The sequence below is a fragment of the Mesoplodon mirus genome (assembly GCF_964341445.2).
Source record: "Mesoplodon mirus genome assembly, chromosome: 3".
NCBI lineage: Eukaryota > Metazoa > Chordata > Mammalia > Artiodactyla > Ziphiidae > Mesoplodon > Mesoplodon mirus.
Window position 1 is genome coordinate 150,520,434 of NC_138978.1, and position 23,746 is coordinate 150,544,179.

At 38.7% G+C, this 23,746-nt stretch overlaps 1 protein-coding gene across 6 annotated transcripts; it reads left to right on the plus strand.

Moving 5' to 3' along the window:
• Positions 1-502: 502 nt before the first annotated feature.
• Positions 503-22,081, plus strand: FAM72A (family with sequence similarity 72 member A). 6 transcript variants are annotated; one of them, XR_014293445.1, is made up of 5 exons: positions 503-1,495; positions 3,790-3,867; positions 6,390-6,514; positions 17,182-17,335; positions 20,463-20,546. XR_014293445.1 is itself a non-coding variant. In XM_082614417.1 (4 exons), the coding sequence occupies exons 1-4, from the start codon at positions 1,344-1,346 to the stop codon at positions 20,570-20,572; spliced, it is 465 nt and encodes a 154-aa protein (XP_082470543.1). In that variant the 5' UTR covers positions 503-1,343; the 3' UTR covers positions 20,573-22,081. The 6 variants fall into 6 exon arrangements, 5 of the variants coding, with proteins under 5 accessions (XP_082470543.1, XP_082470545.1, XP_082470544.1 ...); XM_082614417.1 differs by lacking the exon at positions 17,182-17,335 and having other exon boundaries at positions 20,463-22,081; XM_082614419.1 differs by lacking the exons at positions 17,182-17,335; positions 20,463-20,546 and adding an exon at positions 15,020-15,272.
• The last annotated feature ends 1,665 nt before the right edge of the window (positions 22,082-23,746 follow it).

The window sequence follows — 23,746 nt, forward strand, 5'->3', positions numbered from 1 at the left end:
GTGACTAGCACTACCGAGGCGTGGTCACAGAGTAAGCTCCTCCCCGGGTTGCCGAACCCCAAAGTAGAACTGATAGACGGGATTAAGATAGAACCAACAGCCAAACACATACTTTTGAGAGAAGGCACGACCAATTGGACCGGGGTAGTGAGGAGGGGCGTTGCGGAGAATTTTAGCCAATACAGAGTAGAGAACGGCGGGGACTGTAGAACGTCTTCCAATGAGAAGCGCGAAGGGCGAGCCTTGCCGCTTTCACTGGGGCGGGAGCAGGGTTCGCCCAAACCTCCCGGAGCCGACCAATGAGATCGGAGGAGGGGCCAAGCTCGGCCAACCAGCAAGCCGAATTTATCTAGGCACCGTTACTGGGGCGGGGCGTAGATCTCCTGGCCACTAAGATCTCGTCAGGGGCAGGCTCCCGAGCCTTCCAATGCGGGACATGGGCGAACTCTAGTTCTTCCAATGGGTGCGCAGCGCTGGCAATTCAAACTGACAGCCGGTTGGAAAGGCAGAGAAGGGAAGAGGGAGCAAAAAACGACGTGTTCAGTGGCAGAGACACCAACGCCGACGGAGCCCCCAAAGCGACCTCTGCCCCGACCCACCAGCACCACCGCGAGCTCTGGAGCGGCCGCTCGGGAAAGACTTGAGGGGACGGCGCGGGGCACGAGGGAAAGCTGAGGGGAGGGAGTCGCGAGAGGAACGACGCGAGAGCCCGCACGCTGAGGGCTGGGAACTGCCAGGAGAGAAGTGAAGCGGGCGGCCCGCGAAAGAGCAGAGCGGAGAAGGGTCGCGGGAGGATTAAGGAACACCCGGGATTGCCCGGTGGGAAAAGCTGAGGGGATTTCTGAATCCTGGGGAGAGGAGAAAGATTTCCAAAGAGGACGCGTGGGTAGGGACGCTTAGCCCGTGATCCGAGAGAGGAATTGGAGCGCTCCGAGGGAGGGGCTTAAGGGGGAAGCTTTAGATAAAAGAGCCTGTACGGGAGAAGCTAAGGGAATTGCAAAAGGAGCAGGAGCTAAAGAGTAGAGGATCCTTCAGACTGGAGAAAGGGAAAACTAGAGAAGTTCCCGAGGCACCTTGCAGCCTGCCTCCTCCCCACTTCAGACTCCTCTCCCTTCCCCGAAAGTTAAAGAGAAAGCCAAGGTTGCTGCTTCTCCCCGGTTTCTACTCAATAAATACTACTTTTACCCTCCCACGGGAAAACAGAAAAGAACTCATTTCCTTCTCAATTTTCGGGCTTAGAAAAGATCGAGGCCTCGCAATTTGATTTTTAGCCTGGGAGAATCAAACTAGGGAGGGTATTGCTCTATTTTCAAAATCCCACACCTCATCCTTCCCCGGACGCCATGTCTACGAGCAACTGTAGTTTCAATGACCGGCGCGTGTCCATCCTGTGTTGCAAATTCTGTAAACAAGTGCTCAGCTCTAGGGGAATGAAGGCTGTTTTGCTGGCTGACACTGAAATAGACCTTTTCTCTACAGACATCCCTCCTACCAAGTAAGTCATGCTAGTGGCGGGCAACGGTAGCCTTTAACTAGGTGGGAAAAGTGTATGGCTTGAACCTCTGGGGGTCAACAAGGAGGTTATCATTTTGGTGTTCCAGCCACTCCCAACAGTCTGATGATCCCCCTGGAGTTTAACTAAGGGGGCAGACTGTCTGGACAAAGTCTGTGGTTTAGCCAGAGTGGTCAGTCCTGATGTAATGCTTCTAGTTCAATTATAGTCATGTGGTCCCTTCAGTTGAATCCCTGGCTACTGTGCCCTGACAAACCTTCCTCTCACTGGATCAAGTCCATGACTGAGAAGGTAGGTAATTCAAGCAAGATTCTCTGTACTGTTGGAGAAGAGAGGTCATTTAAGTGTTTTTGAATTTTGTTCCTAAAGTTTTACTGCAAAAAAACATTCCCTAGCTTTCTACCATTTTTTGCAATTGGCATGCTGATTCAGATCCATTGTCCACCTAATTCAGTATTCTTTTCTTATCATCTCCCTCTCTCTCTCTTTCTGAATGAGAGAGACATATATATTTTTATGGGATGAAAGAGGACTTAGCCCTCAAATAATCCCTGTCACCCATAAAGCTTATTTTAGATATTATGCATTGGTTTGCATACTCAAATCTTTTTAACTTCTGTTTTCAATCACTACCCACTTTTAGGTGTAGAGTCCTTAAGAATTTGCTTCCTATTTGGAAAAATAGCCATTTTATTGGACTCAAATATACCTTTTTCTAGCTCTAAAAGGTACTTTCTCTTTCTATAGTCAACATATATGTGCCTTTACATGCTTTTCAAGATTTTGCTCTTTATTGAAACTTTATCATTAAAGTGAAAGAGAAATTATCCAGAATGCACATGGACAGCTGTTCTTTGGACACAGAGCCAGAGAAGGCACACTAATAATCAGACTACTTTAAAATGAATTTCATGATAATGATAGAAACTTTTTAAAAAATTAAATATACTCAAAGCTGTGGACTCTTCCTCCCTTGAAATCTTATCTTCATTGGTTTAAGTGTAGTCATGCCTAATGGCAAAGCCAAAGGCCCTCATTTATTGCAAAGATAAATGGGCTATTATAAGTACCTCTTTGTGTGTGTATGTGTTGCAAAAAGAAAAAGCACTAGACAATAAATCTAGAACCTACTACTGCAAAGTTTCTATGATTTATTGTCTAGTGCCTTTTCTTTTTAGTAGCACATACAGAAACAACAGTTTTAAATATTAACCCAGTCGTCTTTGCAATAGCTATGGTAAGTATAAAATAGTCATAAGGAGAGCTCAGATATGTGAATTGTTAAAGGTTAAACCAGAGTCTGGAGTACAATCAGGTCTTTCCTCTTGTCTTCTCTTCCATGTAGGGGTTATAATAGTGATGGATTAATGTGCTAAGCTGTATATGAATCAATGAACGCTTAAGATTTTTGGAATAGAAGGTTTGTCATATTTATAGTGAGCTCACAAATATTAACTTACCCTTACAAAATATACTATCGTTCTCTTACAGTTTCTCTTAGACTCTCTTGCAGCTCTTTGAGTCTACAAAATTCATGCTAAACCATAATCAAAAGTACATTTTGTGGCAAGGGTATGGAAAAATGGAACCCTGTGCACTGTTGGTGGGAATGTAAAATGGTATCACTACTGTGGAAAATAGCGTGGCGGTTCCTCAAAAAAATTGAAAATAGAATTACCATGTGATCCAGCAATACCACTTTTGGGTATATATTGAAAAGAATTTAATGCAAGATCTAGAAGAAATATTTGCACACCCATGTTCTTAGCAGCATTATTCACAATAACCAAGAGGTAGAAGCAGCCCAAATGTCTATCAACAAATGAATGAATAAACAAAATGTGGTACATGCATGTAATGAAGTATTATCCAGCCTTAAAAAGGAATGATATCCTGCCTGTCACATGCTATAACATGGATGGACCTTGAGGACATTTTGCTAAGTGAAATAAACCAGTCACAAAAAGACAAATACTGTATTATTCCACTTAACTGTGGTATCTAAAGTAGTCAGATTCATGGAAACAGAAAGTAGTGGTGGTTGCCAGGGGCTGGGGGAAGAGGGAAATGGGGAGTTGTTATTTAATGGGTATAGACTTTCAGCTTTGCAAGATGAAAAAGGCCTGTAGATTTGTTGCACAAAAAATATGAATACACTTTAACACTTACGAACTGTCCACTTAAAAATGGTTAAATTAGTAAATTTTATGTTATGTGTTTTGCACAACATTTTTTTAACAGTACACTTGACTATCTCTATACTTTTCCCTCTCCAGTGCAGTGGACTTCATTGGAAGATGCTATTTCACTGAAATTTGCAAATGTAAACTGAAGGACATCGCATGTTTAAAATGGTAATGTGTGGCAATATTCCAAATAGCCCTGGGTTTGGGAGATGGATGTTGACACCGAAGCACAGAGAAAGGTTCAGTGGGCTGCATCGAGCACTGGTTATCACCCATGCAATGAACCGTTGAAAAACCATTTGTTACTTAGAACTGTTTTTCAAAAGGGTCTTATGACACTTTACCTTTGTATGTGATTTTACAGTTTTTCAAAGTGCATTAGCAAATATCTGCTTTAACTTTCAGAAAATGGCAATGCAGTTTAGAGGGGGAAAAAAAAACGCTTGGATTTACAGTCATAAAAATCAGGCTTGAGCCCTGCCTGGCCCTACCCTTATTCTCTTGTTATCTTGAGTAAACTTCTTAAATCTCTAAACCTCTGAAACTCTGTTTCCTTATTTAATTTATATCTTAAGAAGACAGGTATCTTCTTAAGATAGATAGGTATCTTCTTAAGATAGAAATTATAATACCTTTTGTGTTTACCATACAGAGTTGTTGTAAAGATCAAGTGAATTATGAATGTTAAAAGGCTTGGTAAACTATAAAGTACAACTCAGAGGTCCTACCATGTGCGAGTCATTGTTATAGAGGCTGGAAATCTGGCAATAAAGAAGACAGAGTCATAGACCTTTGGACATTATATTCCAGTAGGAAGACAATCGATCAGTAAGATATTTAAATAAATAAGATCTTAAATAGGGTGGGAAGTACTCCAAAGGAAATAATAATAATAAATGACAGAGAATAATAGAGCTTGAGAGAATGATAAGAGCTATTTTAGATAGCATGGTCAGGGAAGCCTCCTCATGAGAAGGTAACACTGGAGTTGAATCCTAAAGGATGAGATAGGGAGGAGCCAGAGGAAGAATGTTCTAGGCAGAGGGAACAGCCAGGGCAGAGAACCCAAGGCAAAGAAGAATATGTTCAAGGAATAGAAAAGACAATGGCCAATGTGGCTGAAAGATTGTGAACATCAGGTGAGAGTAGTATGGGTAGATTAGCGATGCAGTCAGAACCCAGATAATCTAGAGCAGCGCCATCCAATAGATGTGTGCAAGCCACATACGTAATTTAAAAATTTTGAGTAACTACATTTTACAAAGTGAAAAGAAACAGGTGAAACAGGTGAAATTAATTTTAATTGTATATTTTACTTAATCTAATAGATTCAAAAAATTGTCACTTCAACATATAACCAACATAAAAAATTATTAATGAAATATTTTACATTCTTATTTTTTATTCTTAGTCTTTGAAATGTAGTGTATTTTTATACTTCCAGCACATTTCAGTTCAGGCTAGCCAAATTTCAAGTAATCAACAGACATGTTTTGGATAGCACAGATCTAAACCTTGGTAGGAAGTGTCTTTGGGTTTTCATTTTCGGCCAGTGGAAAGCTATTGAAGGAGTTTTAACAAGGGAGCAAAATGATCTGAGGTGTCCCTACTAGAAAGCTCCATGAGAACAAGGACTTTATTCCTAGCACCTAGAACAGTACCTGACACATAGCAGATGCTCTGTAAACATTAGCTGAATGAGTGAATGAATGAATGAATACAGGTGGTAATTAAAGCCGTAGAATTTATTCTTACAATAACCTTATAAATAACTGTCAGTCCTAATCCAAGAACATCTTTTACTTTCATTTGTTTGCCTTTCAAGCCGATTATGATTAGAAGACATGTTTGAGGTGGGCTGGTACATTTTATAGTATTTTTTGTAGGGCCTCACAAAAATGACTGACCCACATCTCACAGGGGAGGAACAAGCTATAATAGGAATTTTTACAACTCAAGGTGTAAGCAGTTCATGTGGTCATTAAACACAAAAACAAAAAACTTCTAGCTAAAATGTTCCCTGTATATTCATTCTATTTAATAGTGACCAGATAGGAAAAAAGCCTATGGAAGAGTGAGTTATTTCTAATCAGAAGGATAACGCTGGAGACAGTAAAAACTTTTGCAACTTTCTCTAGAAGCTATGAATTTGCTTCATTTCTGAATTCCTTCAAAAACACTGAGACTAAAATTAGATCAGCCAGCTTGTGTTCGGTTTTCATGGGCTCATGCTGTCTTCCTACTCCTCCATCTGTTGAAACAGTTTTTAGGTGCTGGCATGGACCTGAAACATATAAGAACCCAACTTGCCACAGTCCTGGGGAGAGCAAAAACCTTTTATCCACAGGTCCGAGTTTACTTAATGTATTTTGTCTATACAGCCCATCAATTTTGGACAAATCACAACCTTATTGCATTTAGAAACTAGCTTCTGAAGGGGGAATGCATAAACAATACTAGCAAAGAAACAGAGAATATGTTACTCTTATTTCACTTAAAGACTATTTTCCCACTTGGCAGTAGAACTGTAACCATTATCAGAGTAACTCCCATCCCAAAGATCCCAGCAATGGAGGTTGTTAGGAGAAAATGAGATCTTTATATGGTCTGTCTGTTTACATTAGCACATAAAAATGCTTACATGGTCAGATATTACCTTGTATCTAATAATATTTACTTTCTCTTTTTAGTGGGAACATTGTAGGTTATCATGTGATTGTTCCATGTTGTTCCTGCCTTCTTTCCTGCAACAATGGACACTTTTGGATGTTTCACAGCCAGGCAGTTTATGGTATTAACAGACTAGACTCTACTGGTAAGAAACAACAGACTCAGACGTTCCTCTAACTTTTGTCTACCAAGACTTGAGTGAACCTCTCCATAGATCATTTCAGGATCCCCTCTGAGATTTTCTCACCTGGGTTGGATCCACTAGAGTGAAACTTCGATCCTTTTATCCCAAACATTTACTTACAGAAACTACTAGCCAAAATTCATTGCATTTCTATTTCCATCATCATATCTAGGAGCCTCAAACTTGGCTGGATTTCTTGGCCTTTTAAAATTAATATTTTAATTGCTCTAAATTTCTGCCTTGATACATAATATGGCTCCAGAGAATTTTGGAAGAATTTAGATTTGATAGTCAATTGTGTGTATGGGTCTGTGTGTGTGTGTGTGTGTAAGAAAAGGGAGGAGGGGAGGCTAGGGTCATGGGGAGCTGGGAGGAAGGAAAACTAGGTAACCTCTGTATTTGGTAATGTTGCTTCAGGATAAAAATAGCCATTTTGACATCTATATTAATAAATTATGATGAAATTTCAGACAAGGGAAATATTTAATACCAGTATGTTTTACTGATTATTTAGTAGAAAAATACAGAACCTATTCTTAAAAGATATTTACATAATACATTTTATATTGTCTGGAGCCTTTCAGTTTTGTTATAGAACACATGTTCTCAATGTCTAATATCTGCTTACACAGAATACGAAGTTGACTTTAATACGAAGTTGACTTTTAGTGGGACTTTTTTTTTTTTTTTTTTTTTTTGCGGTACGCGGGCCTCTCACTGTTGCGGCCTCTCCCGTTGCGGATCACAGGCTCCGGACGCACAGGCTCAGCGGCCGTGGCTCACGGGCCCAGCCGCTCCGCAGCATGTGAGATCCTCCTGGACCGGGGCACAAACCCGTGTTCCCTGCATTGGAAGGCGGACTCTCAACCACTGCGCCACCAGGGAAGCCCTAGTGGGACTTTTTCAGGGAACTAAAGTTTACAGAACTTTAGTATACAGAACAAGTTTAAAGAACTTGACAATCCAAGTTGGCACTAACATTCTCAGGTTTTTAAATGTGTGTCTTAGTCTTCTTCAGAACTTAAAATATACTTCTTTTTTTGAAGTATGATTTGCCTTCACAGACTAAGAGATCATGAGTTGTAAGCTAGGTTGTCAGTGTCTTTAAACCCTCCAATTATGCTTGGGTTTTTATAGACTCTAACTTTTTTTTTTTAATCACCTGGCATTCAGTTGTGGCTTTCAACCCATCATTTGGAGGCCTTAATTTAAGACTCTAGTATGTTAAGAAGGCCACTTTTGAGCAAGGACTTATCTGAACCCCCCCTAAGTGAGATATAGCTTCCTAATTTAGGCCTCCGGTTTTATATTTGTGTTGCTCATGGGACACATTAAAGGAAGTTTCTGCTTTGATACTATTTTTCCTGCTTCATAGAATTCAAAACACAGGGCGGAGGCTTTTCAATTTTGATTTACTTTTTAATATTGGTCAATTTTTCAAAGATAAAAGCCCAGCATTCTTCCATTTGCACTGAATCTAATCCATGAGAAACAGATGTATCACAGGATTTCCTTCCTCCCTTCTTAACAGAGAAAGGAAGGTGCTGCTTCTGTCAGATCCAGTCTCTCAGTTTATTTTTTCTCCTTTGAACCAATTGTGCCGAGCCACTCATGTCTCTGAGTATCGACTCCAAGAATATCAAACTTCTCCTTTGTAACCCTAATATTATGATTTGAAGGAAGATTTTTCTAGATGCTTCGTATAAAACAGGAATTCTCATGGCATTGGAACTGTACTTGAATCACCTGAATCAGCAGCATCAAAGTAATACGTACACAAGCTTTATAAAATTCTAGACTGTTTAGACTGAAAGGGCCCCAAGAAGTCTATGTTCTAGGTTAGCCTTCACGTGTAGACCTGATTTCCTGAGACTCTCCTGTGGAGGCTTAGGAAACCTCAGTTCAGGTTCCGTGGGACTGGCAAATGCCCTCAAAGGAAAGTTGTCTTCAGCTCTCCATTCACCTTTATGGGTTCTAATTCTCCCTTAGATTTCTGCCTAGTGATTCCTTACTATCCTGTCATCTCTTCAAAAGCAGAACATCATCCATTCTCCGGGGAAAAGAAGTGTTTTTTTATTGAAAACAATTCAAACATACAAAAAAATTACAGAAAATAATATGATAGACATCAATATGCATCAAATAGATGCTAATTTCTTGCCTGATTAAACTCCAGTATCTCACCCAAGAGAGACAGTTCATTGTTTCCACTATTTTAATAATGCAACAGTGTGCATCCTTATACATGCCTCCTTGGGCACCTGTGCAAAATAGGCAGTTAGAGGAAGGAACGAGTGATGGGCCATATTTAAGATATATATTGTTTTTTTGTTTTTAATTCACAGAATGGAATGCCCAACAGAAATAAGAAATGAGCTAAATCTACACATATGGACAGGCAAATCTCAAAAACAATGTTGAATGAAAAAAGCAAATTAGAAGAGATACATATAATAGCATACTATAAAAAATTTATATACACAAAACAATAATATATATTGCGTGTGGTTATATACATTTGTAGTAAAAGTAGTAAAAACATCCATGGTGTACTGTTAGTGGTGGAAACTGGATTCAAACCAAATCTCCAAACCCTGGCTCATTCTATTCCACCATGTGACCACTATCTTAGTATGTGTGGAGTGGATACCCAGAGTTGCTGAGTCTTCCCTGTGCCCACAATGACAACTGGACAGCTTGAGATCTGCTTTCTTATTGGCTCTCCAAGAGGTCAATTAATAATGGTATTTTTTTTCAATTCAGTGCTTTCAAGTTATAATATAGTACGTGCCCATAATAAACCATCTTATTATCCCCTACCATATATGTGGTCTTGTATCATATACCAGTGCTGGAATCTTTAATATGATATTTGACTGTTCTTTCATAATGAGGCTTTAGACTGTCGTTTTGTTTATTGTACTGACGGCTACAACCTGGTCCTAAAGTTTATAGTTTTACCTTGACAGCCTCTAGCCTAAAACCCGTGTATATCAAGGATTACTGTTCATATTATAACTGGCTCCAAAACCCTGCTTTTTTTAACCAGAAGAAAGACACCAGTGACTTCCATACTTGTTGAGGAGATGAGGAGACTTATTCAGGCCTTTCCCATGCACCCTCCAAGAGAAATGTAATCTAAAAAGATGTTGTGAGATCTCCATTCTTAAAAATCATTAAAATAGATTTGAAAATTCTCAGTGTAGAGTGATTATGGCATAATGTAGCTGGAGGCAAGGTTTGAGAAAATGGACTCCTGAGATCTTTTTGAATTCCAAGATTCTAGAGTTCAAGCCCTTAATTAAAAGTGTTTAAAGAATGATTGTATTCTAGATGTTGGATAATTTTAATATCTAGGTATCGATCATGTTATTTGTGGTTCATTCTTTAATAGCTTTTCTCTTAACTGCTAACACTGTGATTTAATATAAGACTGTTAACATATAAGGTTTTATATATCATGTTCTGAGTTGTAACAGTAGTCAGCACCAAATAATTTTATGAGCTTTTCTTTTCAGGTGTAAACTTCCTACTTTGGGGCAACTTGCCAGAGGTAGAAGAGAGTACAGATGAAGACATGTCAGATATCTCAGCAGAGGAGTGTATTAGATGAATAGAATTATAATATATATAATATTTAAACTTTTTCCGATGTAAAAAATATATTAATGGACCAATTCAAAAATTGTTAGTAAGGATTTGCCAGTGATTTATTTTTTTGGAAAACAAAAATGGGGCATTTGTTGCTTTATTTATTTTCTGTCTCAAATTAATTGCCTGAGTTTATTGAACCAATGTAGTCCTTTTCTTCTACTTCTGCTTCTACTTCTACCCTTCCTCTCTCCATCCCTCTTCCCAGTATAGGTGTACTCTTAAATTCAGATAGTAGAAGAATCTTTCATGTGTCACTCAACTATCTCCCAATCTGGGAATGGTTTTCTTACAACTAGATGCCAGATGGTATTAATTTTACATTCGAATAAGGGGCATTAGTATCCACACATATATCACCATGCTTATATCCATGCATAAATCTATGCATATAAGCATGTATATATGTGTGAAGCACAGCTGGGAATTAAAGCTTAACAGGGACCTTGTAAAAATAGGCTGTTAGGTTTCCATGGGTACTGGTTATCATATGTTATATTGGTGATAACTGTTAATATGGAACAAGACTGTGAATGTATGGAGAAATCCTTTTGTTTCCTCAGCATGATGTTAGATAAATGAATTTGCCAGGAAATTATCAATATATACTGTTTACTAATATTATTTATTTACATTCTTCTAAAGTCATACGGATATTGTATTATGAAAGCCAGATAACCTCCATCTTTAAGTTTTCCTATTCTCCAGGGCTTTCTCTGTGAATAGCAAATTTTAGATGAGTAGTCTCAGTCCTAACCCTTAAATAGAAAAAATTTAAAGAAGTGGTTTGCTTAAGCCATTGTACATTATAAGGAAGGGTTTTTTAATTTTGTTTTGCTTTGTTTTGTTTTGTTTATCTGCATTCAGAGCCACACAGGAATAAGAAACTGGAATAGTTTTGGATTCTTGTTTTATGAAAAGCTAAAAATCAATGTATCACCTTAACTAATATTTTAGTCAAAGGCATTTTGTCAATAGTCATACGAAAACAGACCAAGTTACAGTTTTGTAAATAAAGTTTTGTTCTAAAAATGATCAGCCTTCCTTTAATTTTTAATTTTAGCCACTTTTCTTACCTAAAAATATAGAGAAAAATATTTCTTATTGTACCCACTTTTCTTACCTAAAAACATAAAAGTATAGAATATACGAGGTAACATTTATTGCATGCTTACCATGTACCAGTAAGTGCTTTACACATTTAATTCACTTATTCCACACAAGGAACCCATGAGAGGTAGGTATCATTATTATTTCCTTTTTACTGATAAGACAGGTGAGGCATAAAGGGCTAAGAAGCTTGTCTAAAGTCACATAACCAGTCAGAGGCGTGGCCTGATTCAGACAGACAAACTGACTCCAGAGCTCCTGTTCTTAATCATTATACTGTACCCCCTGAGCACCTTCAGACATGAATCAGCTGTGATTTTATTTAGCTGGGACACATGCTTGGTAACAACTACCTTGTTATGTGCTCTAGGTGAGGGCCTCAGTGACTGATTTTAAGGTTGAACAAACTCACTGGATCTTAGGGTAAAACTGACCTGTGGGCACCGACAGGATCATTTGCTGCATAAAGATGAAAGATGAAAGATAAAAGATGCTTCAGGAAATGCTGTTACTAGTACTGGAAAACTTTTCCAAAAGTCTTTCACCCTGACTATCAGCACTGACAGAAGGTCACTAAAAGAACCAAAGGGATGAGTGTGGAACAATTTGGTTTGGATTTGGGTTTTTTTTTTTTCTTTAAACTCTTAAAGACTCTGGAACAAGGTGGCATAATGGATAAGATAAAAAAATAAATTGATACTACGTTATATACCTCTTCAGTTAACTTGTTCAGTTAGAGAAGAAGAGTTTAATGCTAGAGTAGACAATGTGGCAAGTTTGGAATTCAACAGAGTTCATCTGGTTTCCGTTCTGTTCAGGCCTTCAAACGCTATTGTTGACTGAGGAGCTCTTTGAAGAGCAAAGCGAGACAGGTTCACTGATTGACGCAAACCCCAAATGTGATCCCACCCCAGCTGGAGAGTATTTCAAATTTCTCAGCTACCTTTTGGCTAACCAGGTTATGGGAAGGCCAGTTCTAAGCCCCAAATGGATTAATAATGTTTTATCTAGAGAAATACATTCATGACACTTTTTAAAATAAAAGTAAATTACACCCTCTCTGGTAAGAGCAAAAGCAAAATCTCATATGTGGATTTAGCATACACTTTCTAGTCCTAACATAATTCCCAGGCCTAGAAAATCTATTTATGCTTTGGTCTTCTAATATTTGACTCAATTCAACAAAACTATATTATGCTCCTATGGTGTGCCAAGAATTGCACAATGACAGGTTCACGATTGCCCATATAGAGAATTCAGTAAGGTTGGGAGGGGATAGAACCCTATGAGTCTATTTAATGAATGGGATGCTTCCAGTTCAATGACTGGGTAGACAAAAGAACAATCATTCTGAGTAGTAGGAGAGAACAGAAGTTAAAGCTACAGAGAAGAAATCATACTTGAGACAGGCTTTGAAGTGCGTTAGGGGCTTGCCAGCCAGGATGAGAGTTCTGAGCAGAGAGAATAGTGTAAACAAGTGGACTGGAGTTTAAAAGTATCTGGTTTATTTGGTAAATTATAAGTGGTCCCCTATACCTTCCAAGATATGTAATAAGAATTTATTAGAAGATGAAGGTGATAAGGAAAGTTGGGATCATGTTAGACTATTCTATGCCATCATAAGTTTAGACTTGATCCAGTAGCAATGTAGAGTTATTGAGGTTTTTAATCAGGGGAATAAAATGATCAGATTTAGGGTGATAGTGCTGATGCTAAAAAATAATTTAGTGTTCCTAGTTTCCTTTCTTTGATGCACTCAACAACTTGACCACGGAAATTATATTTGTTGCCTTTACCCTAAGAACATATATAAGTTGTTAAGTTCCCTGAATTTCTTGTCTTTCTTGAAACATCTGGTCTGCAGTGGGGCACTGCCTTTCTTCCCCTCTTCCATCTTGTCATTCCTGAAGTTCAAGGAAGGGGCGGTGAGTCATCAGCTCACCCACTATGGCTTTTTTTGCTCTTTTATCTTTTTCCTCAAGTCAGTTTCTCAGCCTCAGACTCAGGCTCTGGTGAGGCATCTTGGGTGGGGCATAATCTTAAAGCCATAATATTCTGAGTAATCCCTGGCTCTGAAAACCAGGTCTTTAAATACTGCTAAACTAGGAAGTTTACCCTACAAAGAACTGCCCTTTTGACCTCTGAGTCACATGTGGCTGATAAAGAATAACCTATTTTACTTTTCTTTGGTGAGGGGGAAGCCACCATAATACATAAATCATGATATATAAAATGACTAATAATTAGAACAAAAATGGGGAGTGGGAAAAGGTAGGAGAGGATATGGATTAAATATGCTTGCTTCAGTGGTGAATTACTTGATGAAGCCTTTCTCTATTCTAACATTCATGCTTATAAGAGGAAATAGTTGCTTTTTCTGCCTTTTTTTTAAACTTTAAAAGCAGCCTAAACCAGTTTCTTTCTTGCCTGGTATTGAGTGTATGCCAAATCTACCCTAAACTGCACAGATGGAAAAAATTAGTCTATGTCTGTGGTACCTCTGGGGTTGAATATTTTTAGTACTTAAATCTTTAGCTAAAGATTCTTTCTTCCAAGACTCATAGAATCATTTGATTGTCATCCAATGGATAAACTTACTGAGATAAAAATTAATAATACCATGTGTTGTATATCCCTATATATTTTATTGGGAGCGTTCATACACACTTTAATTTAATCCTCAGAATAACCTTGGGAGTTACATTTTACAAATCGAGAAAGAAAACCTTGGTATCAACACCCAGAGAGTTAGAATTTAAACTTAAATCTTGGTCTTCTCATCTTAGTTTAGGGTTTTTTTCCTACCTCCCTAACCTATCTTAAACCTGAGGTCTGTTTTTCCCTCACTAGCTATAAAACTTAGGACAAATTCTCCTTCACTTTTAGCCTCAAAACTAGCTACTTTCATCAATTAATCCATTCAACAAATATTTATTGAATGCCTACTGTGGGCAAAATAGAAGCTGAGGATCCAGAACGAAATCAGGCAAAGTCCCTGCTCTCATGTGGAGCTAACATTTTGTTGAGGAAGAAGAAGAAAGTGAACTAACATTTATTAAGGGCTTACTGTACGCATTTTACACTTAACGACCCTAAGAGGTAGATCCTATTGTTATCCTCACCATACAGTTCAGGAAACAAGGTACAGAGACATTAAAAAACTTGCCCAATGTCACACAGCTAGTAAATGGCACCACTCTAAGATTTGGAAAAGCCAGAATTAATTAGCTTAATGACTATGTTTCCTTTTTATTTTTCAAAGTGGTTGTCTTCTATCCAAATAAAGTCAAGTTTTCCATCAGGGATCTTCCTGTACACATCTTTCCCTTGGTAGATTTTTTATTTAAATTAAGATGGTGACAACAGCATCTCCCTTTTCAGTAAGGGAGACTTGGTGTGCCTGCAAATGATAAAAATGCTAATCGTATAACTAGAGAGAAAGGAAAAAATAAATCTATGCAAAACTCTTAATTTCCAGCCTTACTGCATTTCTATCTGGAAACAAAGTCTTTTTCACTAGTCCAGATTTTTATCTTACAAGCAACAAAATTTCACTAGAGAGTAAATACCTGTTCTTTAAACTTTTTGTATGTCTCAAATATTTCATAATAGAAAAGTGAATTAAATGACCACCTTTTGCAAACTGCTCTAGTCTCAGCCTTCCTTACAAGCTTGTATTTAAAATCTATTTCTATGGAATTTCAGAATCTGTCTTGCCTCAAATGAGCACTACTGAATCTTCATAACAAGATTAAGTATTTATTATGAGAGGAGTGAAAACAGGTATCAAATCCATAGTCAAATTTTGCCTTTTGAGACTCGTAGAAGGCTGGGTTGACAAATATCTAAAGATTAATTGGATCTGCCAAATATGGGAACCATCGAAGTTTGCCCACCAGAATGCACCTCTACACCTCCATTCACACAACCCACTTCCTCTGGAAAGGGGCCCATGGTAAGAGTAGGCATATGGGAATGATTCACTTGGGGAAAGCTGTACCCAGAATATCAAAACAGTTTGCTTTTTGTCTCTTATCCTTGTCATAATTTTTATACCCAAAGGAACCACCTGCTATTATAGCTGTGACACCTGAAAAGTTTTCTGGAGATTGCTCATGCGGGGGTGGATTTCCAGGCTGTTCAGTGGTATTTTTAAAAATGTCTTTTGGGGAAAAATATTCTCAGAGACTGGAACATTGTCTTATCAAAATTGCTCTGTAGCCTTGTTCATAAATACATTAAAACATTGAACTACAGATGGAATTCAGTAGAAGACATACTGAGCTAATTTCCTTTGCATGATGTTACCCAGAGAAATCAAGCTGTCAGTATCCTGAAGAACAAGCCCTCAAAGAGAGATGGTGGCCAAAGCCATGGGAAGCAGGAAAGACTAAAGAGCTCGCCCTTCAAAAACTTCTTTCCATCCTCCCAAATTCACCTTTTTAATGAAAATTTATTACACAAGAAAAAACCCAGTGTGTTTGACTCAAGATGGTTGCACAGTGATAGTAAAGATGGCAAATACTAGACTGAAAAAAAATCTTGAATTATAAATCTTTCTTGATACTCCAGGATATATTCAGGAAAAGGAATGACAGAAACAGGGGTTTAGGCATACCGAATGTCATACTCTAGGCTAACTAGAGACAATCATCTCTCAATCATGCCTCTCCTTTATCAAATTTTAGTTCCGTCATTTAACAAATATTTAATGACCATCACTTATGTGCAGGCATTATATTAGGTGCTGTAACAGTGAACAAAACATTTTTAAAAATTCTTCCTTTTGTGCCTTTCAGCAGCACATAAGCTAAAAAGCTAAAAATTACATTTCCCAGACTCTCTTGCAGCTAGAAATTCAAACAAAATTTACTTTTTGCCAGTCATATGCACTTGCACAAGTCTTTTTTTTTCTGTTTCTCTAAACTTGTTAGAGAATTCTTTCTTAAAGATTTATTATTAAAAAATTTTTGTAAATCACACAAAGTAGTCTAGAATACCAAACGGATTCTGTGCTTAATTTCATACCTGTACTTGCACATGTCTTGAATTCAGAACTTACTTAAGTGGGGAAAAGGCACATTAATCATTCATTTTGCTAATGTAAAATGACTGTGGTATAGATCTGCAGCCAGCAGATCTTGTAACAACTCCCTGATGCCCAGATCATGGCTAAGGTGATGTGTTTCTGGAACTAGAAAGTGGTTGGTGGTTTCCTGACCCTTAGATTATGGCAGAAGTAGTAGTTCCCTTGACAGGCCAGTTCTGCAGTATTATTCTGGGAGTCATTCCTAGAGACCTAGCCTAAAGCATGCCCCTACAGCCCTTCAAAGGTTTTGCAAGGCCTAACTTCACTGACATTTCAGTTACCTTTGCTGTGTAATGAACACCCCCCATACATAAGTTCGTTGGGTGCTTCTTCTGCTGATATCACCTGGGCTCACATATGCAGTGGTATTTAGCTGTCAGCTCTGCTAGGCTGGAAGGTCCTAGATGGCCTCATTTACATGTCTGGGGTCTTGGCAGGGATGCCTAAAAGTCTGAGCCCTCTCTCTTCATGTGTACTCTCATCAATCAGTAATTTAGCCTAAGCTGCTTTATATGAAGGCTGCCTTCCAAGAAGGTGAAAATGGAAGCTGCAAAAGCCTCTTATGGTTATGTCTGGGGGGTCACACAACATCACTGCTGCCTCATTCTATTGGTCAAAGTTAATCAGACGGCTAGCCCAGATTTAAGGGAAAAGAAATATAGACTCCATTTCTTTTTGGGAGTTGTGGCAAAGTCACATTGCAAAAAGGTATGGGGGATGGGAAGGATTTTTGTAACATGAATCTACTACAACTGTATTAAATCCCTTTCTGCTTTAGATAACTAGAATGGCTTCTGTTATCTGCAACTGAACTCTGACTGATACAGAAAGCAAGCAGAGAGACCAAACAGCAGGCTGCTGTAGTAGCCTATGGAATAGAGGAAGATTTGGGACATATTTGAAAGAGCTCACAGGACTCTGACGGACTGGAAGTGAGTATGAGAGAAAGTGAGGAAGGTATGAAGGACGGAATCAAGAATGACTCCAAGGTTTTGTGATCTCAATTACTGAGATGAGGAAGAACAGATTCAGAGAGAAAACTAGAGTTTTATTTTTAATATGACTATTAGATATCAATCAGGCAGTTAGATATAGGCTTCTCGTGTTTGGGGGAAGAGCTGTGGGCTGCAGATATAAATTTGAGAGCTATTTACCTATTAAAACATTTAAAGGCATGAGACTTGATGCTATGGAGGGAGTAAGTGTAGACAGAGAAGAGACTGAAACTTGGAACAGTAATGTTGAGACATAGGGAAGATGAGTAGAATCCATTTTTAATGTATATTGGGGTCTCTGGAGACACTTGTTAACCATGTAGATTCCAGGTCCCTACCGTCATCAATTCTGATTCAGAACACATAAGGAGGCCTGGCAATCTACATTGTTGACAAGCTCTTTAGGTCATTCTGAAGTGGGTAATTTGGGAGTACCCTTCGAAAAACACTGAAATTTTTTTACTATCAATCTAAGAAAACATTTTATAGGTCCTTAAATTCAAGAATACTTATTTTTCCCTCCCCACTTCCTCTATGGATCCTACAGGAAAGACTTGTGAGATGCTGACAGGGAAAGTTGGGCCTTCTCTTTTTTTCTAGTTGCCCTTTACAGGGTGGGTGAAAGTGAACTAAGAACTCCTGCCTGGAAAAGGAGAGGAGATACAGGCCTAAAAATAGTGTCTGCCCTTCAAGAGAAGTATGTCCTCCTTTAAATACCTAACTGGATGCCCAATGATAACACTTTATGAAGCAAAACCAAAAGCAAAGTCAATATTTATTTGTCTCCTAATTATAAGTAGCATACACTCCTTCCATATCTCGGGGAGAGAAGAGCAGTCATATTCTTCCCCATGTTTCAGGGAAGGTTTAGAGAAGATTAAATGAAAAACAAATGCTTAGCAGCCTGCTGTAGTTTTACTCTCCTGTCTATCAAAATTAATGCTGATCAGGCCTCTGTAAGGGGAAAATGCCCATCACTGTTTATACCATGCCATTGATGCAAGACTGAATTCTTACTGTGTTTCTCAAATATAAAAACGTGGATATATTTCCACTTGGACCTCATCTGGGACTGTAAATCAAATGTTGGTGGTGGTGAAATTAAACGGATATATTCTCCCTTTTGCAGTTCAGTGGTTGCAAGGGGGCCTGAAGCTGCAGGAGCCATGTGCTGGGATAATGATTGCATTGATTAAATGCCAATTACTCCTGGACACTTTTCAAAGGTTTCTGCTGCGGAGTCGAAACTGGGCTTTCTGTCTCATATTAGATCAGATCTCCATAATCCTAGGTGATAGCTGGTTTGGGATCTCTGGCAATTACTTGTGTCATGCACTTTAATCAACAGCGTGCTTACTATTTTAACAAGTCTCCACACCCACCATGAAGCCAGACTCTGTTTCCCCAGCCCCCACCCCACTCACATGAAACTGAGCTTCTGACTGACAGATGATTAAGTCACTCTGGTGAATCATTCTCTGTGGGATGGGGGCAACCCTCCAGCCAGAGCTAGACCTTTACCGCAGCCAAGTGCCTGTCTGGAGGAATTATAGCTCCTATCAGTCCAGCCAGAGGTCAAGTTACCTGTCTCACTGTTCCACCGGGTATCAATCTTCTGGCTGGCATGCAACCAGCAAGTAATTCTCCTAGTTAGCATGTGCTTTCATTAGCAAATACTTAGAAAGGGTCTATGCTTGCATATTGTCCCCAAGGAAATTCTTTCCAACAAAGTCTTGGATCTAATCACCATCATAGGCTGATTTTGCCACCATCTTTGAAATATCCAGCAGATTAGGAGAGACATGGAAGGACCAAAGGCTGAGCTAAGAGGGTGACAAAGTCACCAACTTGCTGTGTGACCTTAGGCATCTTATTTTAAAACAAGGGGTTGGGCAAGTTGTTTTCTGAGATTCCCTTCCAACTCTAGCATTCTATGGATTAATTTCATTTTTGCAGAGATTCTTATTCATTTGCCAGAGGAAATTGTGTTAGTTTGCTAGGGCTGCCGTAACAAAGTACCACAAGTGGGTGGCTAAAACAACATACATTTATTATCTCACAGTTCTGGAGGCTAGAAGTCAGAAATCAAGATGCTGGGAGGGTTGGTTGCTTCTGAGGGCTGTGAGAGAAGGGTCTGTTCCCGGCCTCTCTCCTTGGCTTGTAGATGGCCATCTTTATCTTCACATGGTGTTTTTCCTTTACATATGTCTGTCTCCAAATTTCCCCTTTTTAAAAGGACACCAGTCATATTGGATTAGGGCCCACCCTAATGGCCTCATTTTGATTTGATGACCTCTTTGAAGACCCTTTCTCCAAATAAGGTCACATTCTGAGATGCTGGGGGTTAGGACTTTAACATATAAATATTTGGGGAACACAATTCAACCTATAACAGCAATTAAATATCAACTAGTAATAAGGGATAAAGAATAATTATTTGATTGATTTTAAGGCTGATGACCGACAGGGGTGCAATCAGCTAACAAATAAATATAGATTGTTGAATTTATTTTGTATACTGTAATGGCTTAAACCCACACTGATACTAATCTTTATCTCCACATATTGATCTTGTGTAGGAATCGGCTCTGAATCCCTTTGTACCTGAAATTCTTAGCTTTGCTATACTTTGTAATGTTTTCATCTGTTTTTATAATTGAATGTGAAACTTCCTGAAAAGGTCCTATGACTAACCAATTATTGTTCAAAGAAGCCTCTTGGGGGTTAACAAGTAGGCAGGCCATTATTTAATTAAATGGTCCTGTCAAGGTTTGATTGAGTTTGGCCATCAGAGGATATAATTATGAGTGGAATATGCTTTTCTCTGCTGATATGAGTCTCCTGATCATATAACGCTATTTATATATTAAGAACAGAGAAAAGGAATGCATTAGATTCTGCTGACTCACAGCTACACATTTGGCTTTAATGGAAATAAATGAAAGAGCTCACTCAATCTGAACAAAGACAGATTAGGGTGGAACAGGGTATTGTCTTTAAAGAAAATGACTGAAGTCTAGATTGATCAGCAAAAGTACACCTTTCTCTTCTGGTTTCTTTTCAGAGTCTCTCCAGCATGGAAATCCACTAGGTGGAGCAAAGGACCAGGAATTAGCTGACCGGGAGCGCTCACAAGCAAATTTGCAGCTATTCCTTTTCCTCTACAAAACTTAGACAAAGGCTGGGGGAAATTTGGGTTTCTGAAACTGCTTCAGATCAAATGTTCCTTGCTCATTAAAATGGATAGTAGTCCAAAGAGGAAAGAAACTCAGCTTTGCTGAGCTGGACACGATTACTAAACACACAGGAGGCACACCCGACTTGGACTCTTTCCCCATGGCTTGGCTCACTTTACACATTTCATTTCTGCTTTCATTGGTGGCAGATGGAATTTGGGGCAGACCTCTTACCCAGGCTCCCGTAGTCCAAAAATCCTATGCTTAGATCATGCATATTTTTCTTGCCTGTGATAACCCTCCTAAAGTTCTGGTATCAACCTGGTTTCTATTTGAATATGTTCTCTTTGATTCCAGGCCCTTGGATTAACACTTCCTTCCTTAGATTCCAATCTTGCCTTTTTTTCTGCACTTATGGGTTGTTGGTTAGCTGAGCAGGGGCCAGGAACTTGACTGATATTTATTTGAGGACTTTTAAGGTGTAAAAGAGGACTATCCTCAGTCCCCCATCAGATTTTTGTCCCTTTTGCAAAGCATACTCAGTATGCCTTTGCATTCAAATTGCAGGGGTTAAATGTCTTGTGTCTCAATCCACATCTACCAGTGGAAGACATGGTTTTGTTTACATATTATAGTCATCATTCCAGACCCACACAAGTCCAAACACTTGCAGATGAAATGATGGAGGTAAATTCCAAATCCAAAATTATCCTGTTTTCCATGGCTATGATTCTATGGCAGGATAATTTATTGAAATATGAATTTCTCTGTTTTCTTCCTATATTTTCTCTTCCCCTTTGATGTAAGCAAGTTAGATAGGCCCTCAGTAGTTTCTCACCTTAGAGATTTTTTGCAGAATGATCTCGCTGTCTTTAGATAAAACCTGAGTTCATTGAAGAGAGTATTCTCCATGCCTTTGAAGGCAGCAGGAAAAGGGAAGGAGAAAACCTCCCAAGAATATGAAGAAGCTTGAAATGTAGAGGTGGGAGTGGGTAAGACTACACGCTGTGCCTGGAGAGTCTTGAACTGGGTCAGTGGACATCTCCGCAGCGACCAGGGTTGGCTGACAACTGTCAGGGTCTCTACCAGGCAAGACCCCAGGACCTTGCACAACCCTTGGAGAGGGGAGCCCCAGTAATGACTACGATTATATTTTCTTCCAATAAAGCTGGATGGGGACTCAGAATCCGTTTTAAGTTGACTCAAAGAAAATATAAACGTCCTTGCACATCTGAGTTTGTTTTCTAAGTTTTGTATTGGCTACAGTATAATTAAGTTTGTCATGGAAGTCTGAGATTGCATAGGAGCAGTAGAACATGGTGGTTAAGACTCTGGTCTTAGAACAAATGTGCCTGTGTTCAAATCTCAGCTCTATCACTGATTAGGTGTGAATCCTATTCAGTCTTTCTCTACCACAATTTTCCCACTCTGTGAAATGACGATAATAATAGTACCCACCTTACAAGGTCCTGGTTGAATTCAATCAAATAATACGTGTAAAGTGTTTAAAAAAATTCAGTACCTGACATACAGCAAAATTCAATGTGTGTAAGCTATTTCCCATAGATTTTTTTGTGTGTCACTATTGTGGGTGTTGAAATTTTAATTACTTTTAAAAATATACACAAAAATGGTACAAAATCTAAATGTTAAAAAAGTATACAATGAAAAATAAGGGTATAAAAGAAAAACTGTTTTCTAATTTCCCTCCCCAGATGCCACCTGTGTCACTTGTTTCTGAATATTAAACAAATGGGATTACCTACAAGTTTCTGTACGCTTTTCTCCCCTAGCAGTACATCATGAAGATTATTCTTTAATAGTATCCCATTATATGGATATACTCTAGCTTACTAACTTATTTACCCAGTCTTCTTCATGGACCTCTAAGTTTCTTTTTTTTTTTTTCTCTCACAAATAATTCTGCAATAATTATCTTTATACTTACATCTTTGAGCACATGTCTGGAAGATGTGTGGGATAAATTCCTAGAAGTGAAATAACTGGATCTAAGTAATTACTACTCTAATCTTTGTGCACTACAAAATTTGATAGATATTGTCAAGTATAATTTGTTCAGCAAATTATACTCCTAATACCTTTACATGAAAATGCCAACAGAGGAGGTTATTTAAAATTTTTGCCAATCTGCTAAGCATCCTCTTGTAATTTTTATTTGTTTTTATCTTAAGAGTGAAACTGAGCATTTTTAAAAATATTTCAAAATCTCATTTTTTCCCATTTTGAGAAATAATCTATTATAAAATGGACTTTCAGAAATGAAAATGATACATCTGCTGGTTTTATGAAGATCCTTCTAGTCTCATCACCAGGAAAAACAATATTTCTGTCATCACAAGCTGCCTGACAGCTCCGTTATAAGATATACTCTGATTTCTTTGTGGTTGTCCCTCAATTCCACTGCACCAGAGCTAACAGGAGAAGACTCTTGTTTTCTTTAGTGTATTTGGTAGTGGAAGGTGCCCAGGGGTCAAAAAATGGAAGTGATATGATCTTTCCTTAGATGCATTTCTTTTTTTAAAAAATTTATTATTTTTGGCTGCATTGGGTCTTCGTTGCTGCGCGCGGGCTTTCTCTAGTTGCGGCGAGCAGGGGCTACTTTTCGTTGGGGTGCGCAGGCTTCTCACTGTGGTGGCTTCTCTTGTTGTGGAGCACAGGCTCTAGAGAGCAGGTTCAGTAGTTGGGGCGCATGGGCTTAGTCGCTCCGCGGCATGTGGGATCTTCCTGGACCAGGGCTTGAACCCATGTCCCCTGCATTGGCAGGCAGATTCTTAACCACTGCTCCACCATGGAGGCCCCTTAGATGCATTTCTAGAGGCTGTCACCTGCTCAGAGAATTGGAGGATCCAAGAGCAAAAGAACTTGAAGAAATCTTTTACATCCAAGATACCCCAGTGAAATCATTCAGAGGTGAGAGAAGCAGAAAAAATCAAATCTTACAAAATGTCTGAAAAACTTAAAAATTATTCTCCTGTGCTGTTACACTCTCTACAGTTTTTCTGTACAAGTGACGGGTGAAATGAGAATGGATCAATCAGATGTTAGCCATTTATCAAAGGAACCTCAGGAAAACCATAAGCTCTGTTGTCTCAGCTGTTATCTGGGAAGGAAGAGGCTCTGAGAGAACTGCACAGTCAGAGCTCACAAGAAA